The sequence below is a fragment of the Phacochoerus africanus genome, chromosome 1 (genome assembly GCF_016906955.1).
Source record: "Phacochoerus africanus isolate WHEZ1 chromosome 1, ROS_Pafr_v1, whole genome shotgun sequence".
Lineage (NCBI taxonomy): Eukaryota > Metazoa > Chordata > Mammalia > Artiodactyla > Suidae > Phacochoerus > Phacochoerus africanus.
In genome coordinates this window covers 238,736,971-238,759,498 of record NC_062544.1, presented here as the reverse complement: position 1 = coordinate 238,759,498, position 22,528 = coordinate 238,736,971, and the positions used below count along the sequence as shown (strand labels likewise).

At 36.6% G+C, this 22,528-nt stretch overlaps 1 protein-coding gene across 25 annotated transcripts in view; it reads right to left on the bottom strand.

Annotated features, from left to right (window-relative positions):
- The window catches only part of ABI3BP (ABI family member 3 binding protein), a 276,498-nt gene that overhangs the window by 148,920 nt on the left and 105,050 nt on the right, over positions 1-22,528 (bottom strand). For all 25 annotated transcript variants that reach the window (XM_047793435.1, XM_047793465.1, XM_047793526.1 and 22 more), the window contains exons 4-6: positions 21,039-21,171; positions 5,990-6,171; positions 5,373-5,428 (exon numbers count right to left, since the gene is read on the bottom strand). In XM_047793435.1, coding sequence (XP_047649391.1) covers positions 5,373-5,428; positions 5,990-6,171; positions 21,039-21,171 — 371 coding nt within the window. The remainder of the gene's footprint in view (positions 1-5,372; positions 5,429-5,989; positions 6,172-21,038; positions 21,172-22,528) is intronic.

Below are 22,528 nucleotides of genomic sequence, written 5' to 3'. Positions count from 1 at the left end.
GAGTTGCTCAAAATCAAATTTCGATGACTCAAGAGCTAAACCACATGAGAAAAACTTGGGCATGTTACATTTTGGTTTTAATTCATTTTTAGGGTATTCTGATGAGAATTACGAAATATACTGATTCGACATAACCTCTGACCAGAAGTGAATCTAACATCCTATTTGCAAAAGTCTCTGTATTTCTGGTCAGCTAGGGAGGACTCAGACACACACCTTTGGTAATATTGGTGGTCTAGATAGAAATTTTCAAGTTTCTGCTTTGGACAGTGATTACTAAGAATGGAGGAGCACGTGATGTATTCACTGCACACAATTTCAGGGTGTGAGTGAGGACCAGACCGTATTTCTCCTTATTCACTCATCTGCTAACTGTTACACTTTCAAAATTGATACCACCTCTCTTTTCATCAATGATAGACATGGCTTTTTAAAAAGATAAGTAGATATCTCTCTGACAGAAAAAAGGGTGAAAATAGATGTTCTATTTTAGGGGAACACTGATTCTAAGGAGATTTGGATTAATTAAAATAATTAAACTTCTATTTTAAAATAACTATTAAAATGTGCTGCATACTTCAAACATTTATTATTTGGTTAGTGAACTATTTAGATAACTAAATTTTTTTTAATACAGAAATACTGTATTAAAATTAGGTCCTGTTAATCATTGTTACTTTATTTTTTTATATAATAAAACCTAATAGTAAATACCAGGTTTCACCCTGATAAAAAAAACAGTGTTCTTGATTCTTAGCATAAAGGTAATAGTGCAATGATGTGTTTTTTTCCTTCTCAGTTACATGGATCTCAAGTGACACAACTTATATAGGGGGAATCATAGTTTTGTTTATGTGTACATCTTTTCTCTGATTTTTCTAGAGGTGTAGGCAGGGGGGTGATATTCAGAGTATTTCATAAGTGGTAGAACAAAGGCACTAATAATCAAAAGAGACCCCTGCTAAATGTCCACTGGCACAAGTGTACTGGGACTTGCTTGCTGAACACATGCTTAGATGCATGGATTACAAAATATAATGTAACAGGATCCTTAAAATGGGGTTGTATTTCACATTCAAATTTTTCACCTAAATTTCATTTTATCTGTTAAAAATGGATAGCCTCAAGTTCAAATTGTTCCCATTTCAAATCTCATTTTTAGAGGTGTGAAAGGGTTATACTGCAGTTAAGCACGAAGAGATGACTGAAACATTTTACAACATATCTTTTACTTAAAACTCTGGAATTAATTTCCTATCTCTTGAAATACTGCCTTCTAAGATCAGTCTCAGAGAAGAGATGGGTAAACATTTGGACTGATATGGATTTCATTTGGATTAAAATATTTTAATCCTCCAAGTATCAAATCAACTTTCAGAATCAATTCTAAGTGTCCATTTAAGATGGCCAAAAGCACTCCCAAGAGGTTCCTTTTCAACTTTCCCATGTTCTAGAACTCCCCCACGAAGAACAGATGGCCGTTTGGGAAACATTTTTTTTTTTTTTTTTTTCTGCTGTCCAAAAGGTAACAATGAAGAAAGCCTCACAGAGAAGCCTTAAAATACCTTTTCAATTAATTTGGGTTTTCCTTTGGAAATAACCAAGAGTTTTAAACCACAGCTCATTGGAACTGGCTGGAGTTGGGGGTACTCTGCCTCACAGCTTGAAGTGATAAAATATCTGGCTCTGTGTCACATATGCAGGAAGTTTCTTCTTGGATCTTCTTGTCAGGGCTATTTATGATGTGGAAAATAAATCAAATTTCTTGGGAATAAAACATCAATCATCTTTCCCAGTGTCACTGAGTAACTCACCCTAAATGAAATATTCTGCCAAAAGAAATACAAATTGTTGGCATATGATGGTGAAAAGAAGGAATAAAGCAAAGGATGTTGAGTTACACACAAGGTAAAGCCTGACTGCCTAGAAGGTGGGAGATAAAATATGCTTCCTAGGAAACCATTCACAACAAGAGTGAAGACTGTTGTAGAAGAGAATGTAAGAGTAACTCTATTCCCTGTGATTGGATTTAAGAGAGACAAAGCCAAAGGGGCCTTAAGGAATGGAAGAATTCAATATTTGGTGCTAAGCCAATTGGTTAATTATTTAGAAAAATAACCTCATCAATATATAACCTCATTTACATGTAATATAGCAAAATAAAATCCATGTAGTTTAGAGTTAGTTACAAAATTAAACAACTTAGAAAAGAGAGAGAGATTTATCTAACCTCTGGATAGGGAAGGGCTTTCTGAAATTGAAGACATGACAGGAGAAGACAGATAACTTGATTAAGCAAATTAAGACTTGCCTATTTCACAAATTCCTATAAACAAAATTGATAACAAATGTGTGAGTAATGTTTCTAGATAATATCACAAGCTCTCTTTTCTTTAAAGTCTTTAAACTATTCAATTAAAAAAAAGAAACTATGAGATGCCCAATAAACAGAACTGAAACTAATGGTCATTAAATGGTAAATACAAGTAGCTAATAAATAAGTGAAGAAAATGCTGCTTTATCAGCAATCAGAGAAACAGAAATTTAAAAACCATTTTACACTATAACATTAGCTGAAAGTTTAGTGATGGAAATACATCATGTTGATAATCAGGGTACTACAGCAAGGTGACTATGATACACTGTCAGGAAGATTGTAAATAGGTAAAATATTTCTGGAAAGAAATTTGACAGAACATATTAGGAAGTTTAAAAATGTTAAAATTTTAACTGTTAGTTTCCATTCTGAGTATCTATTTTAAGGACATAATCAGAAATGTGAACAAAGATTTATGATCATAAATGCTAAGCATAACATCACTTACAATTCAACTACTAGAAATAACTTAAATGCCTACAAATTGAAATTGATTGAGTTGATGATAGTGTACTTAGATTACATAATACATAGCAATTGAAATTATGCATATGAAGAGCATTTAAGAAAATGAAATATGCTAGACCATATTTTGGCTAAGTGAAAGAGTGAGATTAAAATTGCCTGTTTAGCATGATTTTAATTTTATAATGAAACATGCTTGGAAAAAAGATAACATTCTAAAGTTTTAACAGTAGACAATAAATGGTTTTTTGGTTTTTGTTTTTTAGGGCTGCACCCACGGCATATTGAGGTTACCAGGCTAAGGGTTGAATTGAAACTGCAGCCGCTGGCCTAATGCCACAGCCACAGAAATGCCAGATCCCAGCAGTGTCTGCGATCTACACCACAGCTTGTGGCAATGCTGGATCCACAAGCCAGGGATCAAACCTGTGTCCTCAGGGATGCTAGTCAGATTCGTTTCTGCTGAGTCATGATGGGAACTCCTAAACGGGTTTTTTTTGTTGTTGTTTTTTTTTAATGATAAGTACTTTTGGAGTTCCCGACCTGGCGCAGTGGAAACGAACCCGCCTAGGAACCATGAGGTTGTGGGTTCAATCCCTGACCTTGCTCAGTGGGTTAAGGATCCAGCGTTGCCGTGAGCTGTGGTGTAGTTTGCAGAGGCAGCTAGAATCTAGTGTTGCTATGGCTCTGACGTAGGCCAGTGGCTACAGCTCTGATGTCGACCCCTAGCCTGGGAACCTCCACATACCGCAAGTGCGGCCCTGAAAAGACTGAAAAGACAAAAAAGACAAAAAACAAAAAAACAAAAAAAAACAAAAAAAACCATACATTTAAATTTTTTTTATATTTTATTTATTTTTTATTATAGTTGATTTACAGTGTTGTGCCAATTTCTGCTGTACAGCATAGTGAACCAGTCATAAATATACATAAATTCTTTTTGTCATACTATTTTCCATCATGTTCTATCCCAAGAGATTGGATATAGCTCCCTTTGTGGTACAGTAGAACTTTGCTTATCTGTTCTAAATGTAATAGTTTGCATAAATGGTTTTACACAGTCTTTATTTGGCAGTGTTATAGGTAATCGTGTTAATATTTCTTTTCCTATTTTATACATGTCTCCAAATATCAGATAATTAGGAAAATAATCAAATTGAGAGAGAAAGAAGAAAATGATTAAATCAATTCAGGTGTAGGAATTTTCCTACAATCTCCTTTCTTATGATTTGAAATATATCAAAATACTCTCCATCAAATATCAGATAATTAGGAAAATAATTGAAATGAGAGAAAGAGAGAGAGAGAAAGGAAAGAAGGAAAGAAAATGAATAAATCGACTCAGGCCTAGGAATTTGTCTACAATCTTCTTTCTTATCTCATGATTTGAAATATATCAAAATAGTCTCCTGGGGAATTATCATAATCTAATAATTATGATTATTTTAATTACTTTTCTGCCCATTCAAAACAAAGAAACAGTTACTGTATCTGGACTATTTTACCCAGATTCATTTTCTGTCACTGAAAATAATTCCGCATTTTCTTTTATTCAATAAGGTATATACTACCATTTTTTTCACCACTAGGTTATGAGCAATGGGTTATTCTGCAGACTCTTTAATTAGACATACAGAGCTATCTATCCACATGCATCATGCACACAATGAATAGCAACCATCAATTAGCAACCATCAATAGAGTCTCTGCATGTTTACGTGACTCTGGGTACTTCCCTGGCTGGACATTCCCAATACATAGGGACCAAAGCCAACATCAACTTCCTCTCTTCTCTCCAAAGTGCCACCTCTACCTGCTCAGTGACATAATGTCCTTTACTTTATAATTAGGCATGTGATTTAAAAGGCAAACATCTCTGTGACGGTTAGAACAATGGCTTACATTTATAACAGGTAGTATGTAATTGATATGATGTTTCCTGAGAATAGATTTTGACAAGTGAAGGAAAAAAGAACAATGGAGTTTCTGAGGTGAGCAAGAACAGGGTTAACAGGAGGAAAATGCCTGGCACATGAAACATACAAACATTACTGCACTGAATAGAGGCTGGGCATGTTACAAAACCAAACTAGTTGCTTCCTCATTTTGGAAAGGGTTGGTTCTTTGAAGTAGGAAATGATAGAAAATAGAAGAAAGATTTGAACAGTAGCAATCTAAGTATAGCATATACTAGTTTACTCTTGAAACATGTAATAGTAAAAAATAACCACAGGATAGGAGATAGTAAGTATAACTTCAAAGTACTAGGATGCCGAAGTACTAGAGTAACTGCTGAATATTAGAATTTTACAGCTATAAACAAATGAGAATTGATCTGGTCTCATGGCCCCACCTCCTCTTTCTGACAAAGAAACTAATTTTCAAAAGCTTTTATACTTGACCCAACACTCTATAGCCAGGCAGTTAATCTGGTTTCAGTATCTCATAATAGGACTATTTTCTTATTTTATAAAAGTACAAAGCAGACATGATTTTTTAAAAACATTCTTAAAAATAATCTGGTACGTACCACTGTGTTGACTTGGTCATAGGTACTCTGGATTTTCCCATTTACTTTGCCTTTACCTGACAAAAACAAGAGGAAGATGACATTCTTTTCATTCTTCTTTTCCCTAAATCAGTGCTTACTAATCATCATGAAGACAGTAACAACTCCTGCTCTAACTCAGACATATTATGTTATTTTTTTATCACTTCAAATACTGATTCCAATGATGTTTGAAGCAAGGGATGGTAGGAGGAAAGCACAGGGCCCCCTAAGGTCTTTGCAGAGTCACTTCTACTGGTCCAGCTTTTTAACTAACATTTGTACACATCACTGTGTTGTAACTCAGTTAATATTCATAGGTCAGAGACTGATTTAAAATATAACAATGGCCAATAAAGTTACCAAGAATTTGTCATCAAATACTAGTTTATCACCTATTTTTTAAAAAATCCACTCTATAAAAAAGATTCTGCAATATCAAGAGTCAAATTCTGTTCATTTTGTATTTTCTCAAATACAGATGATGGACATTAACTCATATCATATTATACAACTAATAAAATAATTTGAAATTTAATAATTACAGAAAAAAGAAAAATAACTACAGAAAGCTTACTCAAATAGTTCCAGGTACTTACTTCCAACAATAGTCTTGTGATTAAAAATCTTACTCCAAATTCCACCTTCTACATTGTCTTTCACTCCAAATTCATAAACCGTGTCGGGCTTCAGATTTTCCACAATTGTTTCAGTAGCTGGACAGAGTTGAAAAATCCATTTCTTTTCCTTATCCTTCTCTCTATAGCGAATTGTATAAAATCTGTTGAATAAAAAAGTACACTGTAAGACCACAAGGAGATTCAGAAACTATTTCAAATTTCTTAGCACATCACAGACTCTCATCTGCTCTGAAGATTTAATAGTGGCTTCTATTAAGAATTTTTAAAACTTGCAGAGAATATGAAAAAGCAGCTCAATGTGTGCTTAAGGTTTTAATTTCTAACTGCAAGCTAGGGGACTGGGTGGCCACACAGCTGTGGTCTGACGGAATTCCAGATCTCTCAGTTCTATTACTTGCTACTTTGCAAAATGAAAGTTAGAAATCACTAAATGTTCATTTTTTTATAATTATGCATAAAGAAGAATATAGGCATATTTTTATGAATATTTAATAGAGCTTCATAACTGTATGGATTTAAGCCTTTTAACACCATGGAAGGTGCACTAGAGGAAATATCATTCAGTTTTGTAAAAGAAGGAGCTAAGACTCTAAGGCGTCCAAAAATTCCAAAGGTGAAATTATCTTATTATTAAAAAAAGGATCAAGACTAATAGCCAAGCTCAGAGTAGAAAGAGAAAAATCAAAGAGTGCAAATTTTAAGATCACTATTCCCTAAGTATTTAGGCCTTCACAATATTCAGACATATATTGGGCAAAGTAATGATTCTCCTCACCACTATTTTTTTGCACCTTTACCACATGGGAGATTTTACATATACTATCTCATTTAATCATCACAAAAACATCTTGGATGGTAGAAATTATTAATCCCATTTTATAAGCATGAAAACAGAGTTTCAGAAAGATGACAACTTGCCTAATGTCACCAGCCAGTGACTTTTACCATTGGTAGTGGCAGAACCAAGATAGAGACTTCTCTGGTTCTGCTCTATACAGCCTTACTAAGCAGGCAGCAGATCAGGAAAGGAGATTTGCACTGCTACGGTCTACAGTAAGGAGAGTGAATGAACTAGGATTACATTTATCAATATAGAGAGATTTTACAAACAAAATAATGAATGCAAATAGCAAGTTGAAAAATGGCCCATGTAGTTTCATGTAATTTACGCAAATATCAAGACACTGACACAAAATATGTTACCATATATTATTCCTGTCAGTGTAAAAAGACAAGAAATACTGGAAGGATGCAGCATTTGAAATAGTGCTTTGGCTCTCAATGAGCAGGTAGAGAGAGCAGGCCCCAGAGGTGGGGCCAACAGATAACATTTATCTGATTTTTATTTTTTGTCTTTTCTAGGACTGCATCCATGGCATATGGAGGTTCCCAGGCTAGGGGTCTAATTGGAGATGTAGCCAATGAGTTTCGCCACAGCCACAGCAATGCGGGATCCGAGCCGAGTCTGTGACCTACACCATAGCTCAGGGCAGTGCTGGATCCTTAACCCACTGAGCTAGAACCTGCAACCTCAAGGTTCCTAGTCAGATTCGTTAACCACTGAGCCATGACAGGAACTCCTGATTCTTATTCCTAAATAAACATTTCAATTAGATAGAATAAAATAATACCTTGTATGTATAATGAGGGAAATGTGTTTGTTGTTCTATTTTGTGTTCTTTTTTTTTACATTTAAAATTTTTCTCAAAATCTAGTACCTCCCCTCAACTCTTAACTCTGAAAAATAAATGGACTAAGATTCAGGTCAATTTCTCTTTTTTTTTTTTTGGTCTTTTTGCCATTTCTTGGGCCACTCCCGAGGCATATGGAGGTTCCCAGGCTAGGGCTTGAATGGGAGCTGTAGCCACCAGCCTACACCAGAGCCACAGCAACACGGGATCTGAGCCACGTCTGCAACCTACACCACAGCTCACGGCAACGCTGGATCCTTAACCCACTGAGCAAGGTCAGGGATCAAACCCGCAACCTCATGGTTCCTAGTTGGATTCGTTAACCACTGTGCCACAATGGGAACTCCCAGGTCAATTGCTTTTTTTAAAAAAAAATTCTGTAATTTTTAATAGAACTCTTTCCCCTAAGACCACAAATTCTTGACATTCACCATTACATCTTACAAGATGGCATACAGTAGTTACTAAATTAAAAATTTTGAAGCAACTGAATGAAAATGAGTAAATGAATGAATGAATAATATTGTAAATTGACTGAGAATGCAGTTATCAGGTTAACTGCTTTTATTTAAAGGCTTAAAATTTCACTCACTTACTCATGCTAAAACGTGTGTGTGTGTGTGTGTGTGTGTGTGTGTTTATCTTTAAGTGTTAGGCACAGGTTCTTTTTTTATGGTTTTATTTTTTCCATTGTAGTTGATTTACAGTGTTCTGTCAATTTCTACTGCACAGCAAAGTGACTCAGTCATACATATATATATTCTTTTTCTCACATTATTCTCCATCATGTTCCATCACAAGTGACTAGATATAGTTCCCTGAGGCACAGGTTCTTGATAATACACAAAAATTATCCAGAATCTCTGCAAACAAGGACTGGCTATGTAATCTGTGGGTCTCTTTGCAAAATGCAAACACAAGACCCTTTATTCAAAAATGATTAAGACTATTAAGATGGTGACAACAAAGCACTAAACCAGGCATGGGTCCTTCTAAGTGGAGAACCTGTGTGACTGTATTGGTTGCATGCCCATGAAGTCAGCAAGGGGTATGCAACCCATACAGTTTCATATGTACAAAGGGATGACATAGTTGTATATTAAGCCTACTTTCTCACTAGTCCCAAACTACTGAAATGCTTAAACTCATTCATTAGCTTGCTTCTTCCTAATAAAAGCAGTTCTCTGGGCTTCCAATTCTATTCCAAAGTCACAGAAGACAGAGTAAAGGAGGCTGTTCCAGCAAAAGCACTAACTGCTACTGAGAACAAATGCTATAGATACCAACCCTCTGTGTACTGTGAGTTGAAACCTCAACAGTGATTTATGAAATACATGTGATGACAGATGTCACATGGAATTTCTGTTTGTCTTTTTCCCTTCCCTGCCTATAACAGGATTTTGAGAAAGTCATAAGAAGCTAAAATCAGACCAGATGGGCCTACACAATTATGTATCTCTAGTTTGGATATATTCCTGAAGTCCTGAATTGTTTCTATGATCCAGTGGGAGCAGGGGGCAATGCTAACAGAACTACCAAAGGTCAGATTCCAGAATTCCCAATAAGTTTGATTTTATGTCATCTTCCTAAGATAAAATGAAATAGAAATGTTCCCAGACTGTGTTAAAAAAAAATCTTAGAAAAAAAAAAAAATCTAGCCTGAAAAATTTTCTTGTCTTGATCACAAAGCTTTCTAAATACCACCTCTTGAACCAAATTGGTCAGGAAAAATACAAGTACAGGCAGTTAGACCTTCTCCTCTGCTTCAGTTAGGTTACCTTCCTCAATACTGGCTTAACTGAAAATTGTATAATATACACAAAATCTAAATTATTTTATTTTTTTGGCTCCCTCTGTGGCATATGGAAGTTCTCTGCTCAGGGATCGAATCTGAGCCATAGCTGAGACCTATGCTGCAGCCGTGGCAATGTCCAATCCTTAACCTGCTGCACTGGGACTGGGATTGAACCCTTGCCTCAGCAGCGACCCGAGCCACTGCAGAGACAATGCTGGATCCTTAACCTGCATGCCACAGCAGCAATTCCAGGCAACAGCTAAATTTTAAGAGATAGTAAACAAGACTACCTAGCTACAAAGTGCTGAAGTAAATTTTCTTGATTTTAAAGCAAAATGTAGGCCTTATGATCATAAACAGTGCTGTCCAACCTAGCACAGAATACTTACTCCATATATATTATAGAATGAATAGAATGATCCTAAGGTGCTCATAGGGAATTCTAAAATTAGAATATAATTGCTCTAAATGGTGAATGACTCAATCACCAAAATATACTGATTTAACCCATTAGGTCTACAGTTATATTGTGTAATATGTCACTGTGTAAGTTTCATTTACCAAAGCTCACTATTCCTATAGAATCAAAGAAAAGGGAAGGAAAATCCAATAAATTGTACTACATTGTACTTTTGTAGAGGACTTAAGGTTTTTAAATTTATTTCAATTTATGCATACAATAAACTGTGAAATGAGCAGAGCAAGAATTACTGTAGAGGAGAAAAAGAGGCAAGGAGTGTTGAAAGCCTGATAATCAGTAACAGAGTCAGGCAAATGGCTATTTTTCTGACTCTTAAGCTAACATCTCTCTACTATGGTGCTCGGGAAAAGGAGATGAAAAAGATAGGAAAAATGACCAGAGTGGAAGAAAAGTAAAAGGAATCAGAAATCCTTTGATCATTACTTAAGGTTTTTCATTGTTTTGTTTTATTGTGTATTTACCATGACATATAATAACAGATTTCCCATTATTGTCTGACGACATGTAGGATCAAATGTTGATTGCACTTTTTTTCCTGTGGTTAATTAAATTTAGGCACAAGTGCATGGAGAAGCAACAAGTCTATTAAAGATAGAGGTGGTAGCCAGTGAATGTCATCAGAAAATACTTCTGGAAAGCCTGCCTAGCAATTTGGATTTTAGAAAGAAGCACATGTCATACCCTAATTAAGCAGTAAGGAACTGTGGAGGATAACGTTTGGTTCAACTGGAAATATTCTATTCTTGGATCTCTTCGATAGGCTCAAAACTGATGATAACTACTGCTATAACTTAAAAAACCCATAGCTCCTCAAAATATGATGGAGAAAGTAGATTGTGGTTTGGCTTAGATGTTTGTCAGCTGCAAATGAGTAGCATGACATCAGGAGAGTCTCTCTGCCCACTTAGGCATCAATTTTCTGCTTTGAAAAATGGGCGTTAGATTAGACAATCTTTGAAAACTTACTATTTCTAAATTTTTATTTTAGGTACATATTAGAATTCTATTCTAATAAAATACAGAGGCAGAACACAGACTAGAAACCCCAGAGGTAGAAACCCCATTAATAAAATTAATGATGTAACTGGCAGTGAATTCTACCAAGTGGAGAAACTGAATAACATGAAAATAAATTCAGGCCTCTCACAAACTAGCCTGGATTGATGCACATGGTTGGTCATCTTTGGAACGTTCTTTTTTTTTTATTTTTTATTTTTTTTGTCTTTTCTAGGGCTGGTCCTGTGGCATATAGACATTCCCAGGCTAGGGGTCTAATCAGAGTTGTAGCTACTGGTCTACGCCAGAGCCACAGCAACGAGGGCAATGCCAGATCCTTAACCCACTGAGCGAGGCCAGGAATCGAACCCTCAACCTCATGGTTCCTAGCCGGATTTGCCAACAACTGAGCCACGACGGGAACTCCAGGAACTTTCTATACTAACCCAGAAATTCTTTATTTCTATATGATTAACTACCAATTTCCCAAAACATCTATTCCACACATCACACACTTTTTTTTTTCCTCTCTTCACATCAAAGGACACTTGCTGATGCCCCGTCGACAATGTCCTTGCTTCCTGCCTTACTGAGACTGCCTGCTGACACAAATTTAGCTCTCATCCCTTCCTCTCCAAGTCCATTTCTCCCCCTTTCCCTCTCTCCTTGCCCTTCCTGATTCAGGGTTATCCATTCTTCTGAAAAATAAATGTCTTGGTGATTGTATTCCATTTTCTTATTCTACCTACAATGCATCCTTTCTCTTGATTCTTTGAAGACTTTTCTCTGAATTAAAAAGTTGTTCAAACATGTTCCATTATATCAAAGTAAAATAAAACTAATGCTTGGGGTTCTCCTGTGGTGCAGTGGGTTAGAGATCTGGCATTGTTGCTATAGCAGCTTGGGTCGCTGCTGTGGCGAGGATTTGATCCCTGGCCTGGGAATTTCCACATGCCACAGGCATGGCCAAAAAGCAAAAAACAAACAACCTTCAAAACCAACAACAACAAAAACGAAACTAATGCTCACTTCTTATTCTTGCCATTAACTTTAAAAAAAAATATTCTCAAAACTAATCAAGTGTCTTCCACTTTCTTACCACTCATAATGCCTAAATCTCTTTGCAATCTGTTGTCTGACCTGTTAGTACAGTAAAACCTCATGATCAAATCCAGTGATTGACTCATCTGTGAATTTCATAACTACCTTAAAAATCTACTCATCTTTCCCAAATCTGTTTCTATTTCTATTGACTTCACGTTCTTTCTCTCCTATGTCCAATCAGTTTTCAAGTCCAGATATACCTCCTGCACAATACCTCTTGCACTTGTCTCTTCTCTATTCCTACGTAACACTTAAGGGCCCAGTTTGGGTCCTTACTCTCTCTGGACTCTTGGAATAATTTTCAAACTGGTAAACCATTTCCAAAATCTCTTTATCACTCACTGCTGGCTGGCTCAACAAGAGGAAGAAGCTTCTAGTGATTTTTAGTGCTATAACAAATGGAATAGATTGCCTAAAGTGGCAATGATCACATAAAGAAGCTAACTAGTATCAAAAACAATAAGACGACTAGGAGAAAACAGCACCATTTCCTGAGTGTTCACTGCATGCTGGACACTATGTTAACTCAGCCACATTTTACATGTGTCATGTCATTTGATTCTAACAATCCTACCAGATATTACAATTATTACCTGTACTTTACAGATGAGAAAACCAAGGCTTAAAGCATTTTAGTAACCTATCCCTGGCCACCCAGTTAATAATAGAGCACAACTTTGAACTTAGGTCAGTCTGACCAGAATTAATACCCCTAGCATTGGCGCTATGTTACCATCCCTGGAGATACTCATTGTGGCCTCTGGATCAGTGATGTTGCACAAGAGGTTCAAAGGCTGAATGGAATGGATTTTAAGGCTAGTTATTGACATTCCACTTGCTTATTCATTTATGCATTTCTTGAGACTAGAAATATGATGCTAGGTTGTGTGTGTGAAGATGAGTAAGACGCTGGGCATATGTTCAAAAATGAGCTCACAGGATGGGGAAGGAGGCAGATGTACATTTGATTATGACTAAAGAAGGCAGAGTGAAAAGCAGAGAGTGTGGAGGGTGGCTGCGGACCGCACCCTGCGGCCTGAACTTATAAAATGGCTACATTGTAAATCCCATCCCAGTGGTGTGATTGAAAGCAGATCCAGGAAAAGCAAAGTAGATCAGATTCCAATCTCATGGCAGGGGCATGACTCACACATTCCTTGAGTTAGATTTTGGAGAAATTCTATGATTTCTTTCACCAGGAAATGGGGGAGCTAGGGGAGAATCTTCAACAGGTAAATAAAGTTGAGTAGTAATAAAGGAAGCTGGATTTATCAGCAGTGGAAGAATTAGAAAAAAATGGAGGGAGAAATCTCAATATGCTATAGTCCAAATATGAGATGATAAAGGAAATCATCTCATATGGAATCCTGGAAGAAACAGAAGGAAGGGGGAAAAGAAGGAACAGATCAAAGTTATATTTCTGCGAAACGATGAGACTAGATTCCTCATAGGATAGGAGTACCAAGAAAAGTACAAGTAAAAATTAAAACCAAATATTCAAACTTGAGAAGAGGGAAGTTAAAGTGATAGAAAAGGAGTTCTTTTAGTAAGAGAGTGAACTTCTTTCAGTAAGAAAGGACAGCAATTCAATAAGTAGTGCCGAGAAAACTGGACAGCCACATGGAAAAGAATGAAATTAGAACACTTCCTAGTACCATACACAAAAATAAACTCAAAATGGATTAAAGATGTAGATATAAGTCCAGATACTATAAAACTCTTAGAGGAAAACATAGGCCAAACACTCCTTGACATAAACGACAACAACGTCTTCTCAGATCCACCTCTTAGAGTAAAGACAGTAAAAACAAAGAAGTAACAAAAAAAAGGGGGACTTAATTAAACTTAAAAGTTTCTGCACAGCAAAGGAAACCCTATACAAAATGAAAAGACAACGACAGAGTGGGAGAAAATACTTGAGAATGAATTGACTGACAAGGGATTCATCTCCAAAATTTACAAATGCCTTCTGCAGCTCCATACCAAATAACAAACAACCCCATCAAAAAATGGACAGAAGATCTAAACAGACAATTCTCCAAAGGACACATACAGATGGCCAAAAAACACTTGAAAAGATGTTCAACATCACTCATTATTAGAGAAATGCAAATCAAAACCACTATGAGGTACCACTTTACACCAGCCAGAATGGCCATCATCAAAAGGGCTACAAAAAATAAGTGCTAGAGACGGGGTGGAGAAAAAGGAACCTCATTAACTGTTGGTGGGATTGTAAAGTGGTGCAACCACTGTGGAAAACAGTATGGAGATTCCTCAGAAAACTAAAAATAGAACTACTGGAGTTCCCGTTGTGGCACAGTGGTTAACGAATCCGACTAGGAACCATGAGGTTGCGGGTTCGGTCCCTGCCCTTGCTCAGTGGGTTAACGATCCGGCATTGCCGTGAGCTGTGGTGTAGGTTGAAGACGCGGCTCGGATCCTGTGTTGCTGTGCCTCTGGCATAGGCTGGTGGCTACAGCTCTGATTAGACCCCTAGCCTAGGAACCTCCATATGCCGCAGGAGTGGCCCAAGAAATGCCAAAAAAAAAAAGACAATAAATAAATAAAAATATAACTACCATTTGATTCAGCAATCCCACTCCTGGGCATCTATCCAGAGAAAACTGTGTCTTGAAAAGACACATGTACTCCCATGTTCATTGCAGCACTCTATACAATAGCCAAGACATGGAAGCAACCTAAATGTCCATTGACAGAGGAGTGGATCAAGAAGATGTGGTACATATACACAATGGAGTATTACTCAGCCACTAAAAGGAATGAAATAATGGCATTTGCAGCAATAGGGATGGACCTAGAAATTATCATGCTGTGTGAAGTCAGTCAGACAATGAGACTCCAACATCAAATGCAATCACTTACATGTGGAATCTAAAAAAAGGACATAATGAACTTCTTTGCAGAACAGATACTGACTCACGGACATTGAAAAACTTATGGTTTCTAAATGAGTCAGGTTGAGGGGTGGGGGGATGCACTAAGAGTTAGGGATCTAAATGCTATAAAATTTGGTTGTGATTATTGTTGTACAACTATAAATATAATAAAATTCATTGAGTAATTAAAAACAGAAAAAAAAGTAAGAGAGTAAACATGTTCAGTTTGAGTTTAAAGTGATGAACACTGTCATTTAGTCATTCTAATGAAAATATTCCTCAGAGGAGTTCCCATCGTGGCTCAGTGGTTAACGAATCCGACTAGGAACCATGAGGTTGCGGGTTCGGTCCCTGCCCTTGCTCAGTGGGTTGACGATCTGGCGTTGCCGTGAGCTGTGGTGTAGGTTGAAGACGCGGCTCGGATCCTGCGTTGCTGTGGCTCTGGCGTAGGCTGGCGGCCACAGCTCCGATTAGACCCCTATCCTGGGAACCTCCATATGCCGCAGGAGCGGCCCAAGAAATAGCAAAAAGATAAAAAAAAAAAAAAAAAGAAAGAAAATATTCCTCAGAAAACTAAAAATACACTCTTAGAACTCTGGAATTGGGTCAAGGTCAGAGGTTCAGTATTGAAAGTCATTTACATCCTTATCACTCCTACTATTCCCTATAGAACAGCAATGTCAGAAATTCCTAGGGGCTCTTAGGAATGCATAATCTCAGGCTCTTCCTCAGGACTATGGAATCAGAATCTGTACTTTTAACAGTACATCCAATATGATTTGCAAGCACATCAAAGTTTGAGAACCACTCCTATATGGAGGTGAGAGTTGAAGAAAAGTCTTACAGATGAGTTAAGGTGGATACATAGGTGAGACATCCAAGGATAGATCTCTATTCCATATTTGAGATACAAGATAACAAGGAAGCAGAAAAGAAAGAGGGTAGAGGGAAATCTAAATAGAATTTTCCAAGATACAAGAGTTCAAGAATGGGAGGATGGCCAAAAACATCAATAGAAAGATTTAAAAGGATAAGAAGTGAGAAAACCCTACTGGAGCTGGTAAATAATTGACCTTGATGGTCATCAAGAGAAGTTCCAATGGAATGATAAAAAGAGGATGGAAGCCAGCAAAAGGGAATGAGGATGGTGAGGGTAGAATAAAATAAAAAATATGAGAGCAGATTAGTCTGAGAAGTTTTGGAATTCAGAGAAGAGACTGAGAAGAGGTTTACAGGGAGGAAAATCTTGAGCTTGTTTACAATCAAGAGGCAGGGTACCAATATCAGGAAAGAGGCAAATGTAGACGAGCAGGGTCTGGCAGAGTGTGGGAAGGATGCGATGAAGAGCACCATCTAAAGTCAGAAATGTGTTCCTTGGTAAGAACGGAAGAGAGGTAAAGACAAACCTGGATGAAGAAAGAGTGAACTGATGGCAGACAGCCTACATTTCTTCAGTACTGCAGAAGCCAGGATGGACTAGGAAAGGAAAAGAGACAGAGACAGTAGCCTGTATTCCCAGGATGCAGGGTAACGTAAGGAGTGCCTGGATGGGAATCATTGACGTGGAAATGGAGATGTAGAAAATAAAGGTACTGATGTGGGTACTTCTCAAAGGCAAAGCCAACATAATTTAGAGCCTCAATAGCTATAGAAAATGAAAAGTAAAAAATGAAGTTTCAAATGAGGAAGAGTGGAAGAATGATGGTACTTCAGAGAGTAATAAGACAAAGGAACTAATATTTCAAGAGAAAGTTTAAGTCCCATTTTGTCATAAGTTTGAAGTAATGATGAGACACAAAAGTGAAAATGCTGACATTTCACTGTTTATTCACTTGGCATATATTTGCCAAAGCCTTACTATGTGCCAGATACTGGCCCAGGGACTAGGGAGGCAATGGTGGTTAGGATACCCATGGTCTCTGTCCTCACAGAGGTTAAAATTTACATGGCAAGACAAGTGGGTAATGAGGCACTGGTCTCAGTCAAGTGAGAAATCCCAGACATCGAAAATATTTGCTTCTTAAAAACTTGGGACTAAAAAAAGAAAGGCTAGAGTTAGCTCTGGACCAGTCGAAAAAGAGAGCCCTCATTCTACATTAAGAGCAAGTAACTACACTGTGAAAGTGTTAGAAAATGTGAAAATGATTTCTAAACGAATCATAAAGCTTTAATAAGTTGGCAAAGGAATGAGAACTAAAGCAATCTTGAACATTTTAACAAGTTGGAAATGTGGGAAGGAAAAAATATGCTATTAATGGTGAAATAAATTGTGGTTTTACCCTTGATCTGGGCCAATTTGGAAAGCATTCTTTTGACCTTTGATAGATTCAAGACAAATGTGTACATTCTTCTCTTCAGAGCCCATTAAGAATAAAAAACTATAAATTAAGTACATTTACTCTTCAATGTAAACTCAGAAAAGGATATAAAAACATGGCAGACCCATTCGGATCCTATGGAAACATATCACAAAGGATGAAGTGAACTTTCAGTAATATTTCCAAGCTTAAAATAAATAAAACAAAAAACCCCAAAGGTTTTCTCAATGAAAACTCACTACACAAGCACTTTGATTATAAAGCCCAAACTCAAGGTATAATATAAAAAAACTTTTCCAATAAATTATTTGCATTTGCATAGGATAAATGAAGCTATGCAAACCAAAGTGAAACGATTTTTTTTTTCAATCAGAGACTTTACACATGGTGCCAAATATTAGAGTTAAATTAATTAAAAGGACACCAGTTGGTGTTCCTGCAGCAAGCCAAGGGCATTCAGATTCCAATATTTGTCAGAATACACTTCTGAAAGAAAACTTGAGCTGTAATTAACCTTCCAATTTTCAAGAAGGAATCATTTCCTATAACTATCATGGCTTATCCTAACCTATGGGATTACTCTGAATTCTAAAAAAAAAAAAAAAAATCATCTGCATAATCATATGAGGGTGGAATTCTCCAAGTCTGCTTCTAATTACAGTAATTGAGAGTTGTTATGGTGGATTTATTTGCGTGCTTATAATCTGTACAGTATTTCCAGAGTTTTTAAATAAGGACTATTATTTTTTCTCAAATACCACAAAGACTTTAAAATGTCAGCTCTTTATTAGCTGTTCTAGCTAGGGAGAAAGGAGGCATGAGTAAATAAAATTTGCAAGTTACTTCAAATGCTTCTTTTTGTCATTACTGTTTAATTCTTCCCTTTTAGTCATGTCCTAACAGTTCCCTGTTTCTGTCAAGGATACCTTGATCTTCCGACACACTCAGGTTTGAAAGTTGGCAAACATCTTGACATGTTTCTATTGAATCTTTTTTTTTTTAAAAAAAGCTTAATTCTAGGTGGAATTATTGACTTTAAATATTGTGGTTTGATAGGCGTGACTCCTTCTATTTGATGAGAAGAGCAGAGCCAGGATGTTTGGTCAAGGAGGAGGGGGTGAAGTCCACCCATGGTCTGAGTAGCTTGGGCTTTCAAGTCAAATGCCTTGGATAAAATTCTAGCTCCATCTTGCCGTCTGTTCGCCTGCCTTCTCCACATTTATTATCTGCTTGTGTTGTTGAAACATGGCAACACCTATCAACTAGAGTCAGTCATCAGGTAAGTTCTTTCATGGAGGGTTCCACAGGACCAAGTGAAATTGAAGGAAAGGTTTGGGGACAGGGGAGGAAATCATATCAAACTATATGCTATACATATTTGTGAGTTACTGAACCTCATGGATTTATTAAGCAAGTTGAATAAAATGAACTACATTTTATTACAAGTGTATTGAATCTCCTTCCTCCCTCCCTTTCTTCCTTCCCATGCCCTTCCCTCCCTTCTTCCCCTGCCCCCTTTTTTCTTTCCTAATAAGAAGACTACAAATACGAAAAGGAAAAAGAAAGAAACCCATAAACATTTGTTTTCTTAGCACTGAAACCCTGGACTACACTATTAGAAACTGGAGTTATCACAAGAAAGCAGGTTCTTTGAAGAGTTCACTTTCTAAACTAAGTCAAAGGTTTAGCAGTGAGTGAAATATGGAATATTTCAGGTTCTTTCAAACAGCTCAACATTATTTTTCAAAAAACATGGTTTTGGCATATTTCTACATGCCTTTTTCCAAGAGTTTCTTCCTTCAGAACTATGGGTATATGAAACAAAATTTAATTTTTTTCCTTTCTTAAGTTGAGAACTTACAAAAAATTTTTAAAGCTCTATTTCCATCCAATTTAGACAAATAAGAAATCCAACACTACAGAAAATGGATATATGGTCAAAAAGTACATGGAAAATTTTCAGTATCTTTAGTACAAGGGAAATGCATATAAAAACATCAATGAGATATGACTATAGTAGAATGACTGAGATGAAAAATATTGATGACATGAAATGCTGATGAGGATGTGGAGCAACCAGAACTTGCACACATTGCTTGTGGGAATTTTGGAAAAATTAAGCCCCACTGCCCTTCCCCCCAATCAAATACTTATTTTCCCTGTGACATAGCAGTTCTCCTTCTAGTATTTCTAAGAGGAAGTAAAAGATATGTCCATAAGAGTCTTATACAAAATTGTTTATAAAAGGTATATTCAGAATGATAAAAAGCTAAACACAATTCAAGTGTACACCAGCAGGAAAATGGATCATAAATTGTGAAATATTCACTTAATGTAAGACTACTCAGGAATAGAAAAGGAATGGACAATTGATATTTTTTATGTCATGGATGAATCTCAAAAACATGCTAAATAAAAAGAAACAAAAAGAGAACGTACTATATGGTTCTGTTTATATGGAATTCCAAAGTAGACAAACTTTCTAGCACTTTCTGGAGTCATGAAAATGTTTTATTGCTTCATAGGTTGGTACATGGTTACACATTTTTTCATAACTGATTAAACTAAACACCTAAGATTTATGCATTTTACTGGGTTTAAATTATATCTCAATAACAAAGTTTTTATTTAAAAAGGGAATGAAACAACTTTTAAAATTTAAAAATCACCAAGTATTTAAAATAAAAAAAACTTTAGAAATAAAAAAGCCTAGGTTTGCAAATTTTGAATGCCAGATGCAAAGTTTTGAATTTTGAAGCTACTGTAGAAAATGTTTATGATAAGCAAGTATCATTTTATACTCAATTCAGAATCATGGTTCAGTATTTAGTACAGTACCCAGCACAAAGACAATGGCAACTACATGTGTTGGATGGATGAATGGCAGTAATTTTAAAAAATAAATACTTATAGATATTTCTTATTTTGTTCTGTCAAAGAAGATGGTAGCTTCATTTCCAACTGTGTTTTTCTCTACCTACAATTCTTCTTGTTAAGTGTCGCTCCAGTGTTCTAAGCCAGTGATCCCTCAAATTAGGTGGGGATCAGGATCAACAGGAGGACTTGTTAAAACACAAATAACTTGGCCCCTCCCTGGGAATTTCTCATTCAGTAGGTCCGAAGACCCAAGAATTTCCATTTTTGACAAGTTCCCAAATGATGCTGGTGCTGATGCTGCTTGGTTTGGGGACCACATCGAGAGAGAACGACTGTTTTTAGCATTTTTCCAGTTGCCTTTTCCACCCTTTTGAAACCAAAGACCAATATTGACAACTTTTTTTGGCCACACCCCTGCATGTGGAAGTTCCCCGGCCAGTAAATGCACCTGAACCACAGTAGTGACAATACCAGATCCTTAACCCACTGAGCCACCAGGGAACTCCTGCAACTTTTAACAGTCTTTCCTGACTGCTTTTGGCCTCATCCTCTGAGCTTTTAGTATCACCGAAAACCTCATTTGCTATTTGGCTTATTTGCCATTCTAGTTTGTTCTTTGGAAAGAAAAAATACTTGTATATGTTTTCTGTTGAGGTAGATGATAACTCCCTAAAGGGTAGGGCCCATTCCCTCCATACCTAGAACAGGCTCTGCAGCTAATAGGTGATCTGTAAATACTGATGCACCTGATATTTATACATTCTTCCTAAAGCATGTGTAGATACTATTGAAAGCAGGTGCCAATTTTCAGATAAAAACCAAAATCTTCCATTATGGTGACTTACCTGTCATTGGGACACTGACTTGGCAATGTCCAGTCATGCTGAGGGTTGATGAGGAAGCCCCAAGACAGGAAGACTGAGCTTGGTGTCAGAGTGCCAACTACCAGCTGGAGAGGCTTGCGAGACCGTGTTTTACCTATGGAGGTAATGGACAGTTTAACTCTGGTAATATTTAGTGTATTTTCCATGATTTGGGTAAAGATGATTTAGCAAGATGATGAAGAATGTGAAAGCATTCATTTCCTTTTCATATAGTGCACAAATGTTAGTGATGTTTTGTCCATGAATTGAAGCATGACTCAAATGAAATACTCTGAGATTTACATGTGTGTGTATGCATATAAAATGTATCTCTTCCTAGTTTTTATTTTCTTTTGGGTTAGGGAGGCATATGGAGGTCTTGGCTATTACCAGTGAAATAAACACACATGCAAACACATATAGGTATACATATACTCATTTCTTTTCTTTTACAGACAAAAGTATGCTTATTTTTTTCCCTGAGACTGTGAATTAGTGTGAAATTAATGTCACAGAAGAGAAAATAAAGTTAACCATCTATAATATTAGTTAAATTCTTCAAAATTTTTTATTTTCAAGTTTAAAAATCCCTCATCAGATCATGCCGATAAGCCTATTTTTGTTTTTAGAGTAGGTGTCTAAATGGAAAAGGTACACACATTTTTAATGATGCTGGAAGAGTAGAAATAATACAGGAAGCACAGTTGTTTTGATGAAACTAATAGGGCTTGGGCAATGCGAAGACGGATGCTGAGAAACCACTGTAGATTCTTTCAAGCATCATGGGGTGGAGTGCAGACATTTGCCTTCTCAAAAATATTTGAAGCTTTAGGAATGGGAGGACAGTGAAAAAGAGGAAAGATTCTCAACCACAGACACCAATATTGGCACATAAACAAAAAATCTGGGTAAATAAAAATCCAAAAGGATTAATTAATTAAAAATGCAGTAGGACCTAATAAAACTAGGCATAACTTACATGAAACATGGATATTTTGTATTTCCATTAATTCCCTCTTTCATTTCATGAGACTATGTGTTTATATTTGCTGTAAAAATAATTTTGTTGCAGTTATCTACTGCAGTAGGAACCAAACAGAATAAATGGCCTGCAACTATTACAAGGTGGGTGGGAGGGTACCCCTTATACGAGCTTAGCTGAGGTTATTTCAACTAAATGCCCTTGAAAATTGTGCCATGCTTATTGCTTCTGTTAGATTTAAATTGTATAAACTGTTATTCTGGTGGAAAAGCCCTCTGAGACCAGACTAAAGATAACTGAGTGGTGGCAAATTACTTTGCTGTGACATAAGATTTTTTTTTTTTTTTGAGTTTTAGGGCCATACCAGCAGTATATGGAAGTTCCCAGGCTAGGGGTCACATCGGAACTGCAGCTGCCAGCCTATACCACAGCCACAGCAACACAGGATCTGGGCCATGTCTGTGACCTACACCACAGCTCATGGCAGTGC